A 26,598-nucleotide genomic window follows, 5' to 3' on the forward strand; every position below is an offset into this window, starting at 1 on the left:
AAAGAAGGTTTTATACGAGAAAAATTGATAGAGCAAAATGATCACGTTTCGAGTATTGAAAAGAGCAAAGGAGTGCGTAAGAGCTCACGTGTAAGAAGGGAGAACGTTAAATGGCCTAATGGGATACATGAAAAAAGGTCTCATGGTACGAATATTCTCTCCCTAATTTCCTTTCTCAATATGTTTTATAACTGTCTCCTCTCTAAACCCTTTTTCTGAAATTCCTTTTACAATATTATGTCAAGAATGAGACTTGTCGAGCTCAATAATGTCTTGCAATCTTAACAACGTTTGCCGAACTCAATAAAATCTAGTTGAGCTCAATAAAATAGCCTAGCAAAATTAAATTCACCTAGAATCGTGGTAGTTGACTCTTTACTGTTTCTGTTAGTATTTTGAAGGTTGTGAAAGGAGTAGTTGATGTGGTAGAGAAAATGTAGAGATAGTAGAATGTAGAAGTAGTAGTTGAAAGAAGTGTTGTAGTTGTCTTTAGTTGTAGTAGATGTTAGCTCATACAAATGGTAGATGTTGGCTTCATACATCAAATTGTAGAGTTCAATGGTATTTATAGACCCATAGATTATTCTAGAACATACTAGCCACAACTTATGTGGAATGTTCTAGATTTTTACCTATGTAGAATATTCTTGATTTTTCTTCCTATCTTAGGTTTTTCTAGAATATTCTAGAACTTGTATTACATTTCAATTCTTCTATTTAAGGAGCTTCTACATTCTTCTAGAATTTGCATTACACTTTAATACTCCTCCTTAATGCAAATTCGGTAACTCCAAACATTGTGCATAGTAGTTCAAATCTTTGTCTTGGTAACATATCTTCAGTTTGATCTTCTTCCTCCATTTCCTTGACCATACTTCTTGCTTTGATGTTTCTTCATAACAGTTAGGTTCAATCATGGCCATATTGCAAGTTTCATATATGTCTACCAAAGATCTTACTCTTCTTGGACTAGATTCAGGTGAAGAATCTTGTTGTGCAGGTGGAGAAAGCGTACCTGAATTTTCTTCCTCTTCTTGAGTTTCTTCTTGAGATTGTTGCACTGGAAGTAAAATGTTGCTTTTAACAACTTTTTCTTCTTCCCAATTCCAAGAAGCATTTTCATCAACTTCAACATCGCGACTGATGATGAGCTTTTTCGTTTGTAGGTTGTAGACTCGATAGCCTTTTGATTGTGTGCTATATCCCAAGAATATTCCTCGTATAGTTTTGTCTTCAAGCTTGTGCCTCCTTTGATCAGGAACATGTATGTAGCAAATAGACCCAAATACTCGTAGGTGTTTAGCCGATGGCTTTCTCCCACTCCAAGCTTCAATAGGAGTCTTGTCTTGGACTGCTTTAGTTGGACATCTGTTTAGAATATAAACTGCAGTGTAAACTGCTTCAGCCCAAAAAGTATTAGGCATACTTTTCTCTTTCAGCATTGATCTTGCCATCTCCATAACTGTGCGATTCTTTCTCTCTGACACGCCATTTTGTTGTGGAGTATATGCGACTGTAAGTTGTCGCTCTATGCCTTCATCTTCACAGAATTTGTCAAACTCGTGAGATGTGTACTCCTTGCCACGATCACTTCTAAGTACTTTTAGCTGTTTTCCACTTTGCTTCTCAACAAGGGCCTTGAATTTCTTGAATACTCCAAAAACTTCTGACTTTGCCTTTAAGAAATAGACCCATGTCATTCTAGAGAAGTCATCAATGAAGAGGATGAAATACCTGTTGTTATGATGTGAAGGTGTTCTCATCGGTCCGCAAACATCGGTATGAATCAACTCCAATAAGTCTTTCGCTCTCCATGCTTTGTCTGTCGAGAATGGTAATCGATGTTGTTTTCCGAGGAGACATCCTTCACATGATTCATTATTCTCCTTCAAGCATGGAAGATCTCTCATCATGTTTTTCGTATATAGAAGCTTTAAGGCATGTGTGTTGAAGTGGCCAAATCTCCTATGCCAAAGCCATGAGTCATCAACTTCTACCTTCATGGCAATATTAGTTCCAGGTTTGAAGCTTATAGGAAAGCTTCTATTTCTCTTCTCCATTTTTACTTGGCCAATTTCTATCATTTTATTGTCATAAATTTTGCATGTATCTTTCTCAAAATGAAGAGAATATCCATTCTCCATCATTTGGCCAATACTTAAAAGATTTTCTTTAAGATTTGGAACTAGTAAAACATCCTTGATGAATTTCGTACCTTTCTTTGTCTCCACCATGACAGTTCCTTTGCCTCGAGACTCCACTGTGGTGCCATTTCCTAGCCGAACTTTGACATTGACAGATTTATCAATGTCTTTGAAGATGCTTTGATCTTTCGCCATGTGATTGCTGCATCCACTATCCAAGTACCAACTTCCTTCTCTACCAGAAGATTCTTGATTAGCGTAGAATAAGAGTTTCTCTTGATTATCTTCTTCTGCAAAGTTTGCTTGATACTTATTTTTATTACGACAATACTTTTCTACGTGACCAAATTTCTTGCAATAGTGGCATTGAGGTTTTCCATGATGCCAACAATCTTTTTCCAAGTGACTTGTCTTTTTACATATGCCACATGGAGGATATTTTTCTTGACGAGTCTTCGAGAAGCTTCTAGGATTTTCTTTATTTCTAGAAATTTCTTCTCTACTTTTATTTCCTTCATATTCTTTATTCTGAGACCGTAATTTTAGTTTTGATTGAAAGGCATTTTCAACCGAGTCTTCTTCATGCCTTTTCAATCTTTGTTCATATGCTTCAAGAGAGCCCATTAGTTGTGTGACTGACAATGTAGCCAAATCTTTTGTTTGTTCAATCGCGGTTGCGATTGCATCATACTTTTGGGGAATAGAAATTAAAATTTTCTCAACGATCTTTTTGTCAAGAATATTTTCCCCATAGGCTCTCATCTGACTAACTATTTCTTTTATTCTAGAATAGTAGTCTTTAATGGTCTCAGATTCTTTCATTCTTAATAATTCAAACTCTCGTCTTAGAGAATGAAGTTTAATATTGCGTACCTCGTCACTTCCTTGAAACTCCTCTTGTATTGTATTCCAAGCTTGTTTTGCACTTGTGGCACCAATTATCCTTGGAAAAATTGTCTCATCAACTGCTTGTTAAAGAACAAATAAAGCCCTTGAATCCTTCTGCTTGTTTTCTTTCAACTCCTTCTTTTGAGCTACAGTAAGAGTAGAGGTGTCTTCTGGAATATTGAATCCCTCTTCTATGATATCCCATAAATCTTGAGAGCGGAAGAATGTCTTCATTTTGACACTCCAAAAATCATAATTTTCTCCTTTGAAAATAGGTACTGGAATTGATGATGTTTGATTAGTAGTAGCCATGTGTTGAGAATATATTTGGAAGTAGTAGAATGAGTTATAGTTTTGTTTGAGGTAGTTGAAAAATTTTATCTACGCCCAGTAGATGACCGAACGTAGCTCTGGTACCACTGTTAGTATTTTGAAGGTTGTGAAAGGAGTAGTTGATGTGGTAGAGAAAATGTAGAGATAGTAGAATGTAGAAGTAGTAGTTGAAAGAAGTGTTGTAGTTGTCTTTAGTTGTAGTAGATGTTAGCTCATACAAATGGTAGATGTTGGCTTCATACATCAAATTGTAGAGTTCAATGGTATTTATAGACCCATAGATTATTCTAGAACATACTAGCCACAACTTATGTGGAATGTTCTAGATTTTTACCTATGTAGAATATTCTTGATTTTTCTTCCTATCTTAGGTTTTTCTAGAATATTCTAGAACTTGTATTACATTTCAATTCTTCTATTTAAGGAGCTTCTACATTCTTCTAGAATTTGCATTACACTTTAATAGTTTCAGTTTTTATTCAGTTCGCTTGTATTGTATTGACACATGAACTTTGAATATAGTACTGTTACATTATGTTTTTTCTCGTATACTTGCTTAATAAAAATTCATCATCTTGGTTGTGTTTTTTATCTTATAAATGCAAATGGATTATTGAAAAATTTGATCTGTCATGAATTCAAATGGGATATGTACACGGGAAGGTGTAAATCGGATAAGCGAAGATGTAAACTGTGGGTGTGGAAGCAAAAGGGAAAACTGAGCGAGCCAATGGACGATGAGGGTTCTTGGTCCTCTTTGTCTTCTTCTCTCAAGGCTTTGTTCATGGTTTGTGCTGCCGATGAGGGTTCAAAAGATTGGGATTAAGCATCCGCGCGAGAAGAAGAATACAAAGGACGAGAAGAAAACTTCTTTTTAAATAATTAGAGGTGTTCAATTGTAATTAAATAAAGGACATGAATGCAAAAACGGGGGCTGACGTGATTCACCGTTTCTTGTGATAAAAAAGAGAGTTGACAACAATAAGTAAAGAAGACTGAATCTATATAGTTCTCAAGTATGCAAATTAACTCAATCAAACCTTAAAATAAAGTCAAAAACCAACATGATTCATAAACCAAAAGCATAATATAATCAACCCTTTCTTTTTTATCAAAGATAAAGTTTATGTATATCAAAGGGTCATAAAATAAAGCAAGAGACAATAATGGGGAGTTGGACCGATCGGTAAGGACGGAGGAGTCAGGTATGAGCCAGTTGAACATGATGCAGTTGGTTGATTGCCGATATGCATTAAAGGCCAATTAATGCTATCAGAAACATAACGTTTGGCTTTAATGACCAAATAACAAGCAATAGCAAATAAAATATACGACATTGATATGGTATTGATTAGTAGTTAATGGTTATTATTAAGAATCAGGTCTATAAATATGAGATTAAAGTCCAGTTAATGACACTTTTAAATAATAATTACCCTGATCTCCTTGAAACTAATCTGACTTGAGCGTCGAAGTATTTATTGCAGGTCACAACCGATCGGTATTGTGGAGAGGAACTTTTACGTCGTAGGAAGTCGCATCGGCAAAGTCAGGACAGTCTCAAACCCAGTAACCGAAACATTTTGGCGCCCACCGTGGGGCCGAGAGTGCAGGATGCAGGAATTAAGGGCTGAGATGGCAGCGTTGAGAGCTGAATGGGGCAGCGGCTGAGAGGAGATTCAATGAAAATCATGTATGTAATGTCCGACGTCTACTGCAGCTCGTGTCTTTGAGTAGCATAGTAGCACCTTCTTTCTTTGCTAGTTTCGTCTTAGAAAAGGTTGCGTCTTTTGGATCTCTTATGGCATTTCAACCGAAAACCGAATCTGGGTCCTTGCCTAGTTCCATTAAAACCGCCAATGAAAACGAAGGTAACAATAGAACTAGGCAAGGACCGAAGTTCGGTTTTGGGTTGAAATGCTATAAGACATCCAAAAGACGCAAGCTTTTCTTACGAGGAAACTACCAAAGAGAGAAAGTGATACAACGCTACCCAAAGACACGAGAAAAACTGCACCAAAACACAACAAAAACTCATTTTAATCGGTTCAAGTGAAAGATAATCAAGCAAAGACTAATATAATCGGAATAAAAGTACGTTTAAACGGTTCAAAAGAGACAAAAGCGCACCTGGAAAAGCAATGCTGCGGAGAGAAAAGGCGAGAAAGAAGACGATGAAGTGGTGCTCGTAACAGCAGGTTTGATGTATGATTTAACAGCAAACTAGACGTCGGCTCCCCAGTTAAACCGACGTCTATTCTGGCCTAGACGTCAGGAACCTCACTAATATGACGTCCAAAACAATTTTTCATCAGACCATTTGTCCGTCGGATGGCGTGATCCGACATCTCACGGTGGAAAAAAATAACTTTTCATCTACCTGTCAAACATATACACGTCCGTTGGGAGGGGCACCGACATCTATAATCGAATGTAGACATCGGGGTGGCGGGATCAGACGTCTCTAAGGCTGAAAAAAATGAGTTTCCACCTACCTGTTAGGCATATAGACGTCTGTTAACAGACGTCTATATGCCCACTTATTTACGAAAATGCCACCGATCAATAATTTACGTTGGTTATTTTGTGGTCCGACGTCTACGGGGTGACGTTAAAGCCCAATTCTGCACTAGTGGTTGGAACAAACGAAGGATTTTCATTGTCTGAAATTTTCAATGCTGAATTCACACGAGAAGGGGGAGCCTTGTGTAACAATCTTCGAAGCAGACGAGGTACCTTCACCTAATTTCCCGAGATCTTTCTTACGAGCCATCATTTGCAAAAAAGCTTGATGTTTCTCCATCCTGCCGAATATATCTGAAATAATAAGAAAAATTTAGACAAGTCAATAATGACCGATCAACAAATGGGAAGTGAAGGAGAGCTTATCGAACACTCTAGCACGTAGAGTGTCAGACCCAAGTAGGCCGATGAGCTTGCGAGACGAGGTCCGTCGGGGTAGCTGATCGATCTGACCGACGATATCTATATCCTCTGGAGTCATATCAGCTTTGGACCAGGAAATCACTTTTCTAGGATTCTTCATCCAGTAGAACGGGAATTTTGGTTGGCCGTCATCGAAGTAAAACTTTGATCGACCAGAATCTCTTATGGCAACTTTGGAGAAGTTAGTTTTGAAATCTTTATACGAAGTATTAAACAAAGTAAATAATTGCTTGTCCTTTACAGAGGTTAGTGATATCCAAGATTTGTTCGGATGAGGAAGAGCACGAAAGAAATAGAGGAAGGAAGCTGGTGTAGGGGTCAAAACAAGGGCGATACAAAGGACACAAAATGCTTGCATGAAAGCCCACCCGTTGGGATGGAGTTGGGTAGGGCAAACGTTTAAGTCTTGCAAGACGCCCATCTGAAATTTAGAAAAAGGAATTTGTACCCCTAGATCACGAAACAAGGTAACATAAACATAGAGGAAGTCTAAACTATAACCCTCGCGACCATGATAGGCCTGCTCGTTAGATCTACACACTACTAAAGAAATGCCTTCCGCATCCCTAAGGTTGGCCAACAAATTTACTCGCTCAACTAATAACTTTATGGAATCACTAGTGGTGAAGTATGGAGTGTAACCACAAACCTTATGAGGAGCCCATTTGTATCCCTTTACCGGAGGAGGTGGGTTGACTCCGGACCATTCAAGTGAGTTATCAACATTCAATACTATTTCGCCAGAAGTGTCTTCTGTCGACCACTGCCACCTTCTGACCCCATAATAGAGGACCTCGTCGACGACGACGACTCTACTGCATCATCAGCGTACCCTCGACCTTCGTCGGCAAGCTCATAATCACCTTTTTATAGCAAAGATCAGTGCAAGAAGAGAAGAGAGGAAGGTGACGAAAACAGGTGGACCCTCTCCCTATTTATAGCCTACAAAGGCGGTTTCAAGGCCAAATCATCACCGTTCATGGTTGGTAAATCCAACGATGGAGAATACCTGACCCTTCGCATACAACGATAGTGTATTTAGAGGAAAATCCTAACCCTTCATTTTGAATGAATCGAGTGGCAGGGAGACGCGACTTTCCAACTGATGAGAGGGTCGCACCTCACACAAAAATTGATTGCAAAATTAATGCAGTATAGACTAGGAAGTGACTCCTAGGTCGTCTCTCAAGGACCAAATGTGGTTCAGTCAATAGGTCAAACACGTCGTGGGGGTTTTGAAAATGTTTTTGTGATTTTAAATGAAAATGCGAGTGAACTAAATTAAAACACGAACATAAACACGGACGTAAACACAAATATAAACAGAGAATTAAAATGATTGGTCACTTAAACTAACATCGTAACTAAAATATCACAACCACGAAAAATAGAGAACATCAAAATGAAAAGTGCTTTAACCAAATTAAAAGTGCAACATTGAGCTAAACAATTTAAATGCAAACTGAGAATGGCGGACAATTTAAATGAATGCTTAAAGAGATTTAAAATTAAATGCTTGCTTGAATAAGTAAAGAAAACTTAAACCCCTTGACACTCTCAAAGACGTGGCAGCTGGTCCTGTGTGAAGCCCTGCGTGTTGTGCTTCTTAGAAGCCAACAAAACCGTGACACCTTTCATGCCTCCACCATGACGTGATTTCTAAAATGAAAGAAAGGAATCCTCCACTTCTTGAATCAGCGTGCACACTTCTTTCAAAGCCAAATTGAATGCGCCTCCTTCCTTGCTTCCAGCTCAACGTACACTACTTTCCTAATAGAATTAATAAAAGAAATCATTCTCAACCATCACTCACTCACTTCAATGCCCGTGTGTTGCTTCCAAACGTGACACCAAGTGCTTCATTCTCCAAGGATAGAATCCGCGTGACATCTCACACTTCACCTAACGTGCTACTACCATTTCTCTTGTTGCTGTGAATGTGCCTCCCAAAATCAATCAATCATAAGCCTTAAAAGTCGTGACCATGTGCGTGATTTAATGCTTCCAGCTAGCTATGTCCGTGTGCCACCTCTTCCCATTAAAAATCAAAAGTCTTCTCTACTAAAAAGAAAGTTGTTGGACTTGACGTGACACCTTGTGTTATCTAATCATCTCTTCATTTCAAAGATAAAAATCACCGTGCTGCATGAATCAATACCTCACTTCTTTTCAAATGAAATAAGCACTTGTGCTTCCTAAAGCAAAAACGAAAACAACATCTCCTATTCTGCTTCCAGCTCACTTTCCGTGCACACCTTTAGCTTGCTGCTTCCAGGACGTTCTACACCGTGCACCAACACTGGACGTGAGTTGCTGCACCATTTCTCCCTGCCAGGCCGTGATGCCACCTTCTCCAAAGCAAATCAGCACACCTCAATCAAAGAACGTGAATGCAATCCCCGCATGTGTTCATCCAGCTTATGTGCCTTTTCTAAATTGAAATTAAAATTAAAAGGTGTTCCCCCAAGTTCTTAGAATGCGAGAAGAGATTGAATAAAAATGTGCACAAAACCAAATGGAAAATGCAACGAGAATTCAACAAAGATGATAAAAATCATTCCATTCCTCCCAAAAAGCGTTCAAAAGCCGAGAGAAGAAAAACTAGTAACCAGTAGCCAAAAAAATGCAAGTGGCGGCTCTCCATCCCTTAGGCCGTGAGTTCCCTTTTAATAAGGGTGGGGTCCACACAAAAACCCTAAGATGCCAAGTCATCTTTCTCTACTTTTGGGTCTAGTCTACTTTACCAAAAATTGACCCAAAATGTAAGAGTTGATTCAAAAATTCTAAACTACTGAACTACAATTTAATTAATTCTAAAATGTCTATGTGGAGAGTCTTGAATTTATTTGCATTCTTCCTGATGTCCCAAAATGTATCTCCAAAATTCTTCCTGTAATAAAAAATGCACTTAATCAGCTCAGAAAACCCAAATTAGCACAATTACAAATTTCCGACCAAATTAAGCAGAATTCGGAAAATGGGGGAAATAACAGACAATTAAACACAATTCCTTGGTTTATTTAAGTGCAATAAACTAAATATAATTCAAGAAATAACGACTCATCAAAATAGACCACACTTAGTCTTTTGCATTCCTGGGAAAACCAAGACGAAAACCAGGGAACTACTCAAACATCAAGGAGGTGACACAGACTCGACAGACAGACAACAAAGACTCCAAAACAGGAACACAGTTGAACAATTCTCATAAAATCTGGACAATAAAAGGTATAGGCAGAATCCCACACTGAGTCAATGAAAGCATATACTCAAAGAATCATCCAAACAGTTTAGTACAAGGAAAACAGTCAATCAGTTCAAGAGATGAATCAAAAGCAACAGAGCCTCACAGATGCACACAATCAGTGTTTCTCTCAAGTGTTTAAGGTAAATAATGTCACTCAATGCACTCAAGCAAACACAAATAGACTTGGCAAGCCTCTAATATCAACACTCAAGCACATACGCATGTTCAAATCAAAAGGTCTTTTCATGGTTGTAATGGGGCCAAGGACAAGGGAGGATATATTGGATAAGAAGCTACAAACCATAAGGAACAGAGGAGTAATGGGGAACAAGTGTAAACACATTCAAACACACCCACAACCTCTAATTCCATCCTCTTCTTGACTCCATTATTCACAACTTTTTTTTATTTTCTCATTTTTCTGTATTTTTTTTTCCATCCTGTCTCTTTTCTTTTCTCTCTATTTACGACACAACTGTAAGAGACAAGATACACAACATATTTACAAACACAAAACAAGAAGAGGAACCAACTAGCCAATTCATATGAATCCCCCAAGAAGACCACACTTGTTCCCAAAACATTCCAAAGCTCCAAAATTCCCTAAGGTTAAGGTATCATGGTTTTTCACTTAAGGCTAGTGTATAAGCTTCAAAACGAAGAAATGAGGAAAGTATAGGCAAAAGGGTTATCAAAGGATTAGAACAAGGTAAGCTTATTTGGCTAGAGAGGCTCAAGAACAAAATGCCTTTATCACTTCCAAACATGCATATCAATCAAGAATCATCAAAAGAGTCAAGCCAAGACATATGTGCAAGCAATCAAGAGACATATCACACATAAGAAAGATCATCAAAGGCTCAAATCTCACACAGGTATATGGTCACATCAATTCAACTCTCAAACATCATGATCATCTTCCAAGCAAAGATAACAAGGAATCCAATAAATCAGAGTATCAATGAAGTGAAGGAAAACTGACAACCTAACACAATCCAGAATTCATGAAAAGCATGCAAAACTGTACACAAGACACAAGAAACTACATAAAAACCGAAACATGAACAAAGAAACAACCTCCCCTAATAGACCACACTTAAACGACACAATGTCCTCAGTGTGTCACAATCAACAGATCAAACAATCAGAACAATCATCAGATATCGACAAAGTGCAATAAAAGTGAGGAGGGAAGGAGAAAAGAAACTCCCTGAGTCAGATGGGAGGGTAGGTGGGGTGACCAAAGACGTCTCCTCCACCACTGCATCCACAAAGAAGGATTGCTGAGGAAAGGCTTCAGTCTATGCCCGTTCACCTTGAAGCTTTTAGCTGTAGATGGACCTTGGATCTCTACTGCACCATAAGGATAAACATTAGTCACAACAAAAGGTCCAGTCCATTTGATCTCAACTTACCACCCATGAGGCGAGTCTAGAGTTATACAACAAAACCTGTTGGCCAACCTCGAAGTCCTTTCTAACAATGAACTATCATGGAACTCTTGTCCTTTCCTTGTAGAACTTCGAGTTCTCATAGGCCTCCAATCGGATCTCATCCAATTCATCAATTGCAACTTTCTTTCCTCTCCAGCTTGGTCCATGGAGAAGTTGCAAATCTTCACAGCCCAATATGCCCATGCTCAATCTCACTGGTAAATGACATGCCTTTCCGAAGACAACCCGAGGGAGACATCCCATGGTGCTTTGTAGCAGTCCTGTGGCCCAAAGAGCATCGTCCAACCTATTACTCCAATCTTTCCTGTTGGGCTGGACAATCTTCTCCAAAATCCTCTTAATCTCCCTGTTGGAGATCTCAGCCTGCCCATTTGTTTGGGGGTGGTAAGGTGTAGAAACTCTGTGCGTCACCCCATATTTCTTAGCAAAGCTTGCATGGATCTGTTGCAAAAATGGGTTCCTGATCACTAACAATTGCTCTAGGCACTCCAAACCTGCAAAAGAGGTGAGATCTAACAAAATCTACAACAACCCGAGCATCATTAGTCCTGGTGGCTCTAGCTTCCACCCATTTTGAAACATAATCCACAGCAAGGAGATATAAGAAACCAAAAGAAATAGGAAAAGGACCCATGAAATCTATACCCCAGACATCAAACACCTCACAGAACAACATAGGTGTTGAGGCATCTCTTGTCTCTGTGAAATTGATCCTCCTGCTCTCTGACAAGGCTCACAAGTGCTGCAAATCTCTCCGCATCTTTGAAGATGGAAGGCCAATAGAAACCACAGTCAAGCACCCTGCGAGCTGTTCTCTGTATCCCAGATGACCACCAGGTGAGGAGGCATGACAAAACTGCAGGACCGAGTCAATCTCATGGTCCGGAATGCATCTCCTAGTAACCTGGTCACTGCACAACTTCCACAGATATGGGTCATCCCAAACATAATACTTAGCATCACTCTTAATTTTAGCAATCTGAGCACGTGATGCTAGGGAGGAAAAACAAAGCAACCAAATAATTTACAATGTGTGCAAACCAAGGAGTGGGGTGAGAGTAAGAAATCATCAACAAACTCTCGTCAGGAAAGTATCCTGTGGGCAACACATCAGCTTCATTCCCAGCTTTCAATCCGGCTTAGGTGGTCTGCAACCAAATTCGTGCTCCACTCCGGTCTTCGATTGCAAGTCAAACTCCTGGAGCAGTAGCATCCACCTGATCAATCTAGGCTTTGACTCAGCCTTTTTCAACAGAAACTTTAGAGCTGCATGGTCAGTATACACAATAACAGGTGATCCAAGCAAATATGACCTAAACTTATCAAGGGCAAAAACAATTGCCAACAACTCTTTTTCAGTGGTGTATAATTTGCTGGGCAGCATCCAAAGTGCGTGAAGCATAGTAGATCACTCTCGTCAGCTTGTCAATTTTCTGTGTCAAGACAGCCCCTAATGCATAATTAGACGCATCACACATGAGCTCAAATGGGGCTGTCCAATCTGTGCCTGAATGATAGGGGGTGGTCAAAGCTTCCTTCAGGCAATCAAACGCCTGCTTGCATCTGTCATCAAAAGAAAGTCAATATCTTCTGCAAGTCTGGACAAGGGAGCGCCTTCTTGTGAAATCTTTGATGAAGCGCTGTAGAAACCTGCATGTCCAAGAAAGATCGCACCTCTCTCACGCAAGAGGGGTAAGGCAACTGTGAAATCACAGATATCTTAGCAGGGTCTACCTCTATTCCCTTTTCAGAAATGATATGCCCTAGAACCAAACCTTGTCCAACCATGAAGTGACATTTCTCAAAATTGAGAACAAGGTTTGTTTCTATGCATCTTTTCAAAACTTTTTCTAGACTGTCTAAACATGCATCAAAGAGGATCATACACAGTAAAATCATCCATAAACACCTCTATGCAACTCAAGAAAGTCGCTAAAAATGCTAAGCATGCACCGTGGAAGGTACCAGGGGCGTTGCATAGACCAAAGGGCATCCTCCTATAGGCAAAAGTGCCAAAGGGCAGGTGAATGTGGTTTTTTCTCTGATCCTCAGGCGCAATATTTATTTGAAAGTAACCAGAAAAACCATCAAGAAAACAATAATGAGATTTACCTGCCAGGCGCTCCAGCATCTGATCAATGAATGGTAGGGGGAAATGATCTTTCCTGTTGCTTGGTTGAGCTCCTATAGTCAATGCAGACTCTCCAACTGTTCTGCACTCTAGCTGGGATAAGCTCATCCCTCTCATTCTTCACCACAGTGAGGCCAGTTTTCTTGGGCACAACATGGATGGGGCTACCCACTGACTATCTGAAATAGGGTAGATGATCCCAGCTTGCAAAAGCTTGGTCACCTCCTTCTTGATGACGTCCATGATCACGGGGTTTTGCCTTCTTTGTGGCTGTCTCACTGGCTTGCCCCATCTTCCAAAAAATTCTATGCATGCATGTGGATGGGCTAATACCAGGTATGTCAGCCAAACTCCAACCAATGGCCTTCTTGTGCTTCCTCAGCACACCAAGCAACTTCTCCTCTTGAACAGAATCAAGGGAGGTAAATGATCACCGGTTTCTTCTCATCATCCTCCAAGTACACGTACTTGAGGTTATCTGGAGCTGTTTCAACTCAAGAGTAGGTGCCTGCAAGTCAGATTCATTCGTACTTCCTACAAAGTGGTTAGTGCATTCTGACTCCAAGAATTCACAGGTAAAGGCGAACACCTATCTCATCAGCTCCAAATCCATATCCATGACAGTTACATTATCAACATCATCAATATCAAGAACTTCATCAACATCATTCTCACATTCAGATTCAATGCATGTATGTAGAGAAGATAGAATAGAATGCTCTTTCTCATGCAAAGAATCAAACTCATCAACAGCATATTTATCAATAATGTCATCCAATATGTCAATCTTAAAAACAGAATGGTCCTCAGCTGGGAACTTCATTGCATCAAGAATATTAAAATGAACCATAATATCAGCAAATTCCATGGATAAAGTTCCAGCATACACATCAATCTTGGTTCGGGCAGTTTTCAAAAAGGGTCTGCCTAAGATTATGGGAGCGGATCCATGAGAGAATCCCTCCTCCATTTCCAAAACATAAAAGTCGGCAGGAAAAATCAGCTCACCAACCCTAACCAAGACATCCTCTATGTAACCTGTTGGGTGGGTAACACTCCTGTTTGCCAACTGAATGACCACACCCATAGGTTGTAAAGGGCCAAAAGACAAAGATTTAAAAATTGAAAGAGGCATGACATTTATGGAAGCACCCAAATCAAGCATGGCATTTTCAAATTTACTATTTCCAATCATACAAGGAATGCAAAACGTACCTGGGTCCTTGCACTTTTCAGGAACGTGCGGGACCGACTTACCAATAAGCGCAGATACATTCCTGCCCATGCTGATTCTTTCATCTCCTTTCATTTTCCTCTTATGTGTGCACAGGTCCTTCAGGAATTTTGCATATCTAGGAATCTGCTTTATGGCATCAAGTAGAGGTATGTTCACCTCTACCTTCCTGAAGGTCTCCAATATTTCTTTGTCCACCTCTTCCATCCTTTTGCTAGGCATCGCCTTTGGAGGGAATGGAAGAGGAATCTGGTGGGGCAAGGTGGGAGATGCACTGGTGGTGGTAGAAGAAGAAGAACCACCGGAAGAAGAAGAAGGTCCACCTGCCTCGAATGTCTTGCTTGGACCAGCCTGGTCCTCTTTTATGTGGGAAGTAGCAGGTTTAAGTTTAGGAGGTTCAGGTGTCGAAGATGGCATGGTGGGCACAACAATTTGCTTCCCAGATCTGAGGGTGATGACACTAACATTCTTAGGATTCTGCACAGTCTGGGATGACAATTTATCAGAATTCTAAGACTGTGCCTGATTCAGCTGTGTAGCCATCTGCCCCATCTGATTCGTCAAGCTCTGGATGGAAGCTTTTGTCTCCTGCTGAAATTGCATGTTTTGAATAGTCATCTGCTTCACCAACTCCTCCAAGGTAAGCTCAGAAGAAGAAGTGGAAGGTTGGGCAGGAATCTCTTGCTGCTGTTGTTGTTGCCTTTGGTGTTGTTGCATAGGTGGAGGCACATATCTGTTAGGTGCTCCAGCATTCTGGAAAGGTGGCGCCTGCTGCTGATGCTGTGGCGCATTGTTCCATCTAAGATTGGGGTAATTCCTCCACCCTGGGTTGTACCTGTTGCTGGACAAGTCATGATTTTGCTGTTGTGGTTGCCTGTTAGTGTAGATGTTCGTAGCATAAGCCTGAGGCGCATCAGAGGCAGCAGGATGCTGCAAAGAAGGACATGCATCTGTATAGTGGTCATTGGAAGGACAAATAGCACATAGTCGTGCAACAGATGCAGATGGAGCTGCAGATCTCTGGTTGGTAGTCAACTGTGTCACCAACTTCGTAAGAGAGTCAATCTTGCCTTCCAACTTGCTTTCAACAGCTGATAAAGACTGGGCAACAACATCATGTACGCCCCTCACCACAATGGCATCATTCCTGGTGCTAAACTGCTGGGAGTTGGAGGCCATCTTCTCAATCAATTGCCTAGCCTCAGCAGGTGTGGTGTCTCCAAGAGCTCCACCACTGGCAGCATCAATCATACCCTGATCCATGTTGTTCAAACCCTCATAGAAATACTGGATAAGGAGTTGTTCAGGTATCTGATGGTGGGGGCAGCTAGCACAAAGTGTCTTGAATCTCTCCCAATACTCATACAAGTTCTCTCCACCAAGCTGCCTAATCCCAGTTATGTCTTTTCTGATAGCTGTGGTCCGGGATGCTGGGAAAAATTTATCCAAGAACAGCCTCTTCAGATCATCCCAGCTAGTGACGGATCTAGGCGCCAAACCATACAACCAATCCTTAGCAACATTTTCCAATGAATGAGGGAATGCCTTCAAGAAGATGTGCTCTTCAGGAACATCATGTGGTTTCATACTGGAACAGACAATGTGGAATTCCTTCAAATGCTTATGAGGACTCTCACCTGTAAGACCATGAAACTTGGGCAACAAATGGATCAGTCCAGTCTTGAGAACAAATGGAACGCCCTCATCAGGATATTGGATGCACAAGCTTTCAATATCGAAATCAGGTGCAGCCATCTCCCTAAAAGTCCTCTCACGAGGTGGAGGTTGTGCCATATTGTTCTCAGTATGAAAAACAACAGAATCAGAATCAGAATCAAGTGCAGATGCAACAGATGCAGTAGATGCAGTATGCACAAAGTACTCAGCAATGGGATGCACAGTATCCAATGGAACAGACTCAAAAATAGACTCTAAAGATAAATTTCTAGAATGCCTAGCTAACCTATGAAAAGTTCTATCAATCTCAGGATCAAAGGGTGGTATAGGCCCAGGATTTCCCCTAGTCATGCACTAAGTCACAACACCCTGAAATCATGAAACGATAGCACAAAAATTCGAACACACAAAACAACCTAAGCAAACAAATCACACATACTCAAACATACAAGACAACACAGATACAAACACTCAAACAACACATTAACAACACAAAAGACCTAAGACCGAACCGTTGATCCCTGGCAACGGCGCCATTTTGATGAGAGGGTCGCACCTCACACAAAAATTGATTGCAAAATTAATGCAGTATAGACTAGGAAGTGACTCCTAGGTCGTCTCTCAAGGACCAAATGTGGTTCAGTCAATAGGTCAAACACGTCGTGGGGGGTTTTGAAAATGTTTTTGTGATTTTAAATGAAAATGCGAGTGAACTAAATTAAAACACGAACATAAACACGGACGTAAACACAAATATAAACAGAGAATTAAAATGATTGGTCACTTAAACTAACATCGTAACTAAAATATCACAACCACGAATGATAAGTGTGAAAAACAGATGTTTTGACACTTATAAAGAATCTCAATTTTGTAATTATTCATGTTATTACTCAGTGAAAAGTCGTAATAGGAAGTAGATTGTGTTGTAAATTATTGTTCAGGATAAGTTGTACAAAAGGGAATCTGTCAGCCAATTCTCGCATAGCAGAAGCAAAATTCGCAGAGCCAGGAGAATACATTCGCACAGCGCACCACCATTGGTTCGCTGAGCGAATAACATCAAAGAAGAATGAAAATTGCAAAATTCGCACAGCGCACCAGAGGCTGTGCGCTTAGTGAACTTGTGCAGTTGAGTGTTGTATTAATTTTAATTCGCACAGCGAATCTGCTTTTGTGCGCGGAGCGAATGGAGCAGTTATGAGAATTCAACGTGCTTTGAATGATAGCAGGGGGATCAGACTGAAAAGAATAATTTTTGGAGAACTGCTCTGGAGAAGGAGACCATCAAGAGACCTCTCTGAAGACATCAAGACTGCACATCATGCAAGGAATTGCAGAAATGAGTATGTTTGTGATGTCTAGGATAGGCTAAACTTTTATTCGTTGGAATTGACTGTAATGGCTGACATTTGATGTAATCTTTCCTGTTCAATATAAGTTGTGTTCATATGCTTTTCTTGTTTACTTTTTATTTTATTTTACGGAAGTAAAATAAACTTGTTTTTATATTTAAATTGTACTGGGAAGTAAATTTGAGTATTAACGCAAGAAAAGCAACCAGAAGGAAAGAGGCTAGGAATAGTTTCAATTCTCCTGGTCATCAATAACATCGTTCTTAATGCAAAGTTTATGTTTAATTACTTAAGGAATTAATAATTGAACATAATTCTTTAGAACTTGTTTTAAGGAATTAAACCAAGATACTGTGATGTTGATGTTTGAACGCAAGTTATATTGCTCAGAATAGTTACTGTAATGTGGTCATGAAGTCAATTCCAATGAAGCTTTCTTTAAATTTTAATTTCAATTTTAAATTGTCATCTAGTTTGAGACTATTAATTCACTTATATTTTGTTGTTCAAATTGATTTTGATAAATAAATTTTAATTGAATAACGTAACACAAATTCCCTGAGGAGAACGATACTTTACTTATCACTGTATTACTTGTAACGATTTGGTATACTTGCCAAAAAGTTATCAAGAAAAATAGAGAACATCAAAATGAAAAGTGCTTTAACCAAATTAAAAGTGCAACATTGAGCTAAACAATTTAAATGCAAACTGAGAATGGCGGACAATTTAAATGAATGCTTAAAGAGATTTAACATTAAATGCTTGCTTGAATAAGTAAAGAAAACTTAAACCCTTTGACACTCTCAAAGACGTGGCAGCTGGTCCTGTGTGAAGCCCTGCGTGTTGTGCTTCTTAGAAGCCAACAAACCGTGACACCTTTCATGCCTCCACCATGACGTGATTTCTAAAATGAAAGAAAGGAATCCTCCACTTCTTGAATCAGCGTGCACACTTCTTTCAAAGCCAAATTGAATGTGCCTCCTTCCTTGCTTCCAGCTCAACGTACACTACTTTCCTAATAGAATTAATAAAAGAAATCATTCTCAACCATCACTCACTCACTTCAATGCCCGTGTGTTGCTTCCAAACGTGACACCAAGTGCTTCATTCTCCAAGGATAGAATCCGCGTGACACCTCACACTTCACCTAACGTGCTACTACCATTTCTCTTGCTGCTGTGAATGTGCCTCCCAAAATCAATCACTCATAAGCCTTAAAAGTCGTGACCATGTGCGTGATTTAATGCTTCCAGCTAGCTATGTCCGTGTGCCACCTCTTCCCATTAAAAATCAAAAGTCTTCTCTACTAAAAAGAAAGTTGCTGGACTTGACGTGACACCTTGTGTTATCTAATCATCTCTTCATTTCAAAGATAAAAATCATCGTGCTGCATGAATCAATACCTCACTTCTTTTCAAATGAAATAAGCACTTGTGCTTCCTAAAGCAAAAACGAAAACAACATCTCCTATTCTGCTTCCAGCTCACTTTCCGTGCACACCTTTAGCTTGCTGCTTCCAGGACGTTCTACACCGTGCACCAACACTGGACGTGAGTTGCTGCACCATTTCTCCCTGCCAGGTCGTGACGCCACCTTCTCCAAAGCAAATCAGCACACCTCAATCAAAGAACGTGAATGCAATCCCCGCCTGTGTTCATCCAGCTTATGTGCCTTTTCTAAATTGAAATTAAAATTAAAAGGTGTTCCCCCAAGTTCTTAGAATGCGAGAAGAGATTGAATAAAAATGTGCACAAAACCAAATGGAAAATGCAACGAGAATTCAACAAAGATGATAAAAATCATTCCATTCCTCCCAAAAAGCGTTCAAAAGCCGAGAGAAGAAAAACTAGTAACCAGTGGCCAAAAAAATGCAAGGGGCGGCTCTCCATCCCTTAGGCCGTGAGTTCCCTTTTAATAAGGGTGGGGTCCACACAAAAACCCTAAGATGCCAAGTCATCTTTCTCTACTTTTGGGTCTAGTCTACTTTACCAAAAATTGACCCAAAATGTAAGAGTTGATTCAAAAATTCTAAACTACTGAATTACAATTTAATTAATTCTAAAATGTCTATGTGGAGAGTCTTGAATTTATTTTCATTCTTCCTGATGTCCCAAAATGTATCTCCAAAATTCTTCCTGTAATAAAAAATGCACTTAATCAGCTCAGAAAACCCAAATTAGCACAATTACAAATTTCCAACCAAATTAAGCAGAATTCGGAAAATGGGGGAAATAACAGACAATTAAACACAATTCCCTGATTTATTTAAGTGCAATAAACTAAATATAATTCAAGAAATAACGACTCATCACCAACTCCAACCAATATGTCATGTGTCAGCTCACCAACAGTCGCTCCGATTCGACTTTGAAACCATAACAATGAAACCCCTTCGCGTAAGTTGCCGCTCGGGGTTTAGGGGGGCTTATGTAGTGTACCCGGTAGCCACTAAAAGAGGAATGGCCTGACGGGGAGTTGGACCGATCAGCAAGGACGGAGGAGTCAGGCATGAGGCAATTGGGCATGATGCAGTTGGCTTATTGCTGATATGCATTAAAGGCCAATTAATGCTATCAGGAACATAACATATGGCTTTAATGACCAAATAACAAGCAATAGGAAATAAAATATACGACATTGATATGGTATTGATTAGCACTTAATGGTTATTATTAAGAATCAGGTCTATAAATATGAGATTAAAGTCCAGGTAATGACACTTTTAAATAATAATCACCCTGATCTCCTTGAAACTAATCTGACTTAAGCGTCAGAGTGTTTCTTGCAGGTCACAACCGATCGGTATCGTGGAGAGGAACTTTTACGTCGTAGAAAGTCGCATCGGCATAGTCAAGAAGAAGGAGGAACGACAGTCTCGGACCCAGTAACCAAAACAGTCGCTTTGGAGAAATATATTTTTCTCCTTTTTTGTACATTCGATATTATATATACCTTTCTAAATTGGTTGCACTTCATTACTGGTGTAGAAATGTCCTCTCTAGATCTCTACCATTTTCCTATATTTTTAATTGATGTAGAAAGTCTTTCATTTTCTACAATGATTATATCTATATTCGATTTAGAATGTTTTTTTAAGTGAAAAACGTTCTTTTAGTAGTGAGTTTATAACTTATGCAAAGTGTTATAATTAACTACAATTATCTCGTTGTAACACCAATTAGTTTTCTTGATAAGATAATTGAGTTTACTTATCTTGTACTTTCAAGCTTTCTCTACATACATAGCAAATTGACGTGTAAGAAAAAAATTTGCACTTTATATACATCATACTTTAAGAGTCTTTCTTAAATATTAGAAGACACCAAGACAGTTCGAAGATAATATTAAACGATATTAAAAACAAATAATTTGAAAAAAAAATGTGCTTCCTGCTATATAAATGATGTTTTTTAATTCTTATATTTTACATTTGCTTCTTTTCTAAAGGGTCTTAATGATATATAGACATATATATAAGAAAATGATGTTTTAACTAGAATGATTGTAAAATTCAGATCTCTAGTACATGTTTTATTATTCCTTGCCGATAAATATTATTTGAGTTTAAGTAATATTTTGTGTAATTTTAAGATTTAAGCCTATTGAAATTACATATCTATAATTTGTATTTCTTTTTGATCTTTCCAATAATTATAACACGTGAACATTAAATAATACAATTAGCAGTGATAATTACTGTGACAACAAATTAGTGAAGAAATAGGAAAAGAATACAAAAAAAAAACGGGTAATTTTTTTTTTTATATGTTATAACTTAAAATAAGTGTCTTAACCGTTTTTTTCACAGTATATGGAAATAAATAATTTTTCACACAAAATAAAAAAGGAGAAAAAGGTTAAGTCTCTTGAATTTTTCTTCCTAAGCAGATAATGTTAGGAGTTTATAATTTTTCAAAGTTCACTTTGCTTACATTTCGGCAGTCATTTAAGTTAGTTTATGGGTCTTTTTTACTGGTGAAAATTTTATATGACTGTATTACTGGTAGATCTTAAACAAAATTCTTTTATTAGCATTTTCTTAAACTCTATAAGTAAAATTTTTAAATATTAGAATCTTTTAAATGTTAAAATCTAACTCTTTTTTATACTATTTTATAGTACACGGGACTACAGAAGCAGGGCAGTATTCGCAGGTATTTTTATGGTACCTCTCGTCTACTTTCCTCAACCATCTTCCTTTTTGGCAGTGCCAAGGAAGCCATGGCTTTGGCCGAGGCCACCTTCCTCACTAGTAGTTCCCACCTTGCGTCACCTTTCCTCTCCCCTTGCTCCATTTTTAATCTGATTTGACTGCCACATTATTAAGTCAAAACAACAATGTTAACCCAGACCTATCAATAAAATAATACTATACAAGACTTAAACCAAGATAAACAAAGATTAAAACAAACAAGACCGTGAGAACACGAGATCACTATGGTAAACAATTTGGTGATCGATTGCTACAACTTACGAAACATGATGTGTAAGATCAGTGCGAGCTTATTAATTCGCTTAGTAAATTGTCTGGCCGGTTTAATCCACTAGTCCAGTTGATAGATAAAGACTAATTTGTTGTTCCATTATTGCTTTTTTTTAATTGATAATTAATGAAATTTGTTGTATATCATCCACTAGGGTCATAATTATAATCCTTGAGGAGGGAACCTCTCACTGTCACCGAAGCACGCATGTTTGGCTTGTTCCCGAACCATGCTCCGAACTTAAAAGTTAGGTCTAATATGTAATAATAACTGTATAGGAGTTGGCACTGTACATCCTATGAGTTGCGTCAGGGTTTTGGTTGTCTGTGAAAAGAGGACAACAGCCATGCCTACCTCATTAACTTTTTATTGATGTAAAGATAAGGTACAAAAATAGAATAGTGCTAAAGTAAAGTAGATATCTATTTATATATTTAAATCAATTTTATTATTAATTAATATAATTTGTATATATTTTTCTCACGGTATATATATATATATATATATATATATATAATATATATATATATATATATATATATTATGGATAGAACTAGATATTAACGAAGATAATAATTTAATAACAAGTGAATCAATATATAATAAAATAATAAATTTTATAAAATAGATTCTAATTAATTTATATAATACTATATTAAAAATTAAACTTTAAACATAATTCAATTTTACAAAATAATTTGTAAATTAAAATTTACATTTCTAAAGTCTCATTATCACTAATAAATATTTAATACAAAAAATAACCATTTAACAATTCAATATATTTAACACAAAAAATAACCATTTAACTATATAGAAATAAAATAATAAAAAAAGTAAAAACCTTGTGAATTGTCCTAATAAATTATCCACTAGACGTACAAACTATTTACGTTTATCCATGAATGTCAGGAACGAACTTAGGAGTAAGGTACGTAATAAAGAAGCAAACTGTAACATGTTGCCCTTTGTTTCATTTATATATATATATATATATATATATATATATTATATATATATATATTATATATATATATATATTCTCTTTTGTAAGAAGAAAGTTTAAATTTCCTTATAACCTAAAAGACCTGTAAGTAAAGTTTTAGATGTATACATTCCCTCTTCCAACATCTTTCTAATACTTAATAAAAAAGAAATATTTGTGATTTCTTTTAGTTGATTCATTTTTAAATTTAAAATGGAAAAAGTGTTATTTTATTGATGTTGGAAGTGAGAAAAAAAAATGGAATGTTTGTGTACGATGAAACAGCAAAGTAAAGCCAAAGCAGCTACCACCTAATATAGCTATAATATGACTCGGGCACAACTAAGAATTTTACTTAGTTACCAAAAGGACAATGATTTACAATAAGGATTTTGCGTAGTTACCAAAAAAGACAATGATTTACAAAGCATCCATACGTCAACACTTATTTGGCACCTAATTTTTACTTTTATTTTTATCAAATTTGTATCACCAATCTTATTTGCATATCTCTCGGTCACCAGGCTTCAAATAGCATTTAGAATCCATTAATCTTATCCTAACCAAAAGTACATAGAAATCTAGACACTCATGTATCACAAACACCTACCTATTCAACCTTCATTGTTACATCTCTTTTTTTCTCTTATAAGACAATACCACATATCATCGTGACACTTCCTTCTTTCTCTTCCAACGTGTCCAACAGTAGAGAATATCCATTCATCTTTGATCTTTACTAAAATATATAGATACTCATTTATCACAAACAGTTATTTCACATTTATTTTTTCGCTTTTGTCTCTTTCTTCCTATTGTCATATCATCTATCGTACATAAACTTTTTCAATTTACGAAATGTATATTTATTCTGACAAAGAATATAATGACAAAAAACTAACGCCACAAGACCTATTCGGCGCTCGTAGTGACGGAGAAAGAATATTCACGGTGAAATTATCATTGTCGCCGTTGTTAATATTATTTGATTAAATAATAAATTAATGGTTTATATGTAGAATACAGATTATGAAAAACATAAAAGAGGTAAAAGAGGGAGGATGTTGACCTGCACAGAGGAACCTTGCAGGTATCTTGTCGCAGGCAAATAGAGGAATGAAGTCTGAAGAGTTGCCACATGCGCTTACACCGTAAACACCGTCGCTTAACGCTCTCGCAGGTGGCGAAGTGTCGAATCAAAGTTTGCATACCCTGACACGTGCCGAACATTGAACACGGTTCTCTCTCTCGCCTGACCTCCACATCAAACGGCCACACCTCCGTGCACCCCTCCGTGCATATGTGCTCCAGACATACCATCGCTTCGCTCAATTCCGTGTATAACCTACCATCCTCCCTTCTCTTCCTCGCCTTCCTCTTCCTCTGTTCACAAAAACACAACCAATTAACCACTACACTGATTCTTCTTCCAGATCTCACATCACATCGATAATTGATCTTTATACCATTACCTTTTCATGTTCTTCCATGAAACGGAGAATCTCAAGCTCTAGGCAGGGGTCGTGGTTCTGCAGGAATCTCCATCCCTCGGTTTCCTTCACCGCTTTGAAACAGTTCGTGAGGTGCCTGGCACACTTGAGGTAGAGATCCGGCGCGTCGCAGAGCCGCGCCAGTTGCAACACGTCCACTACGTTCTCCGTACTGACGCGGTCGCCCAGTCCCTTGATGCACCGCTGTTTCAGATGCTTCACCATGTACACGTGCGACAGTACAAGAAGGTGCATTCCGTACTTATGCAGATCCTCCTCCGTGCACCTGCACGCATCCTATCATTCCTCGTCAGCAATTAGCTATAACCAACTCACCACCTCTACTTTCGTATTACTATAATAACTAACTAGGAACCTGGCATAGTAGAGGAACGCTACGAAAGCCGTGACGGCAGCGTCTGGAACGCCGTGAATTTTGACGATTCGGTTGGAGGACTTTATCACGTTTTGTAGAACCGGGGATACGGAAGCCTGGGGGATTAATTAAATTAAATTAAATTAAATTTGAAGAGAGTGAGAAACGGAATTACGAATTGAAGAAAGAAGAAAGAAATATGTACCAGAATGGTAGCGTGCGCTGGAATGCGGTTGCCAGCGCGAGTCTGTAAATAGAGATCGGGTTGGGGGAAGAGAAGAGTTGGGGAATCCATATGTTGAATATGAAGCATTAGGTTTTGTTGAATTCAGACTCTCGCTACTGATTGAAGCAGGTTTTGGTTTTGGGGCTGTTGGTAGTATATTAAAATTTTCTATTTGCAAGGAAGAAGAAGACGATGGTTATATATAAGCAAACCCGTGAAGATGGACGAATGGACATTCACGATACAATAGTAGCCTTTTTATTTTTTTTTTAGTTTAGAAGAAATAATATTTTTTTTAAAACACACTTATGTGTATAATACAAAAATAATATAAGAGGTGCTATATTAATGCATAAAACTAATATTTCAATTCAAAGTTTTTAACTGAGATATTCATTATCATATATTTTCAATATTTAAAGATTATTTGTCTCTGATTATTAAATTATGTTGAATTGTTAAGAAATATTTTTTTTTAAAATAAGTATATTTTTTTTATCATACACATCAATTTCATACGTCTAATTTATGCTGATATTTAAAAGTACGTCATAATTATAATTTTTAATTCAAAGAATTTTTGTGGTATTTCTCATAATTTATTATCATGTCTTTTTAATCTTAAAAAATTATTTCTTAACGATGTTCGATTGTTAAGCCTAAGAAAGCTATGTTAAGAGTCACGGAACATAATATAATTTTTGGTATTTAAATTATTTAATTTAAGAGATTTTATTTCATTTTAAAGATTTTTTTAAAGAGATAGAGAGGTTAAACACTTATTTTATCATATGAAAATTATCTTTGAAGTACTTGTCCATATTTTATCTCCAAAATTTTCGTAAGACCATCTATAAGCAAGTGATTATAAATAAATAAAGTGAGAGGAAATTAGGAAAAGAGTTGCAAAATAAAGAGGTAACTTATTAAGATAATGCTGGGAGTATATAGAGGAAGGAGGTGATAACTCATTAAAATCAAGTAAGAGAAGTTACATAGATCAAATGTTTGTGTTGAATTGTGTGGTCATTAAATTATCATGTGATAAAATGTGTGATATCATTTAGGTTTTATCGTTATTATGTGGTAAATTGTATTTGCATTGCGATCATTTATTAAAGACACTAGTTTTATTGTGTGAAAATAAACTGAAGTTTGGATTTTACTTGATGAATGCACTGGGAGGGTTAATTGTATAGAAAATGAAGAGTATTTGTGAATGATAAATGTGCTTAATTCGTTGAGCATTGGGAGGAGATTAAAATTTGTTTGGCAGACTAACACCTTTGGTTAGGTTAGCAAAATGGTGGTTGCATTAATTATTATTGCATTAATTTTCGTATACCATATATATTGAGGAAGAATGTCTTCCACCTTCACTAAAGCTCCATAAATTGTTCCAATATGCACCAACCATGTTTTTTGTCCTTTCTTCCTTCATTCATTATAAAATGAATGCAAAATGTGCAGCAAAACACAACTCACCAAGAATCAAACGGTGAAGAAAGAATTCAAGAGGAGAAAGAGAGAAAGCCACGGGTACTACCGTGAAGAGAGAAACATGACTGAGAGGTGAAAGACACTGTGTAGTAGAAACTGTGAGTGTGCAAAAGAGAATGCTTTTG

The 26,598-nt window shown here is 37.8% G+C and overlaps 1 protein-coding gene, 1 non-coding gene and 1 pseudogene across 2 annotated transcripts; 1 reads left to right on the forward strand and 2 right to left on the reverse strand.

Moving 5' to 3' along the window:
• Window positions 1–6,210: 6,210 nt before the first annotated feature.
• LOC148200854 (uncharacterized) lies at window positions 6,211–16,171 on the reverse strand (annotated as a pseudogene).
• Window positions 15,687–15,794, forward strand: LOC148200855 (small nucleolar RNA R71). The gene has a single exon (XR_015786446.1). It is a non-coding gene; the product is annotated as a small nucleolar RNA R71 (small nucleolar RNA).
• A 5,324-nt stretch (window positions 16,172–21,495) lies between the features above and the next one.
• On the reverse strand, window positions 21,496–25,132 carry LOC124820222 (BTB/POZ and TAZ domain-containing protein 2-like). The gene is made up of 5 exons (XM_047291874.2): window positions 24,953–25,132; window positions 24,748–24,863; window positions 24,354–24,657; window positions 23,951–24,264; window positions 21,496–21,723 (listed from the first exon to the last, which is right to left on the reverse strand). The coding sequence occupies exons 1-5, from the start codon at window positions 25,058–25,060 to the stop codon at window positions 21,573–21,575; spliced, it is 993 nt and encodes a 330-aa protein (XP_047147830.2). The 5' UTR covers window positions 25,061–25,132; the 3' UTR covers window positions 21,496–21,572.
• Window positions 25,133–26,598: the final 1,466 nt, after the last annotated feature.

The sequence above is a fragment of the Vigna umbellata genome, chromosome 4, assembly GCF_029865625.1.
Source record: "Vigna umbellata cultivar VRB3 chromosome 4, Vumbellata_1.0, whole genome shotgun sequence".
Lineage (NCBI taxonomy): Eukaryota > Viridiplantae > Streptophyta > Magnoliopsida > Fabales > Fabaceae > Vigna > Vigna umbellata.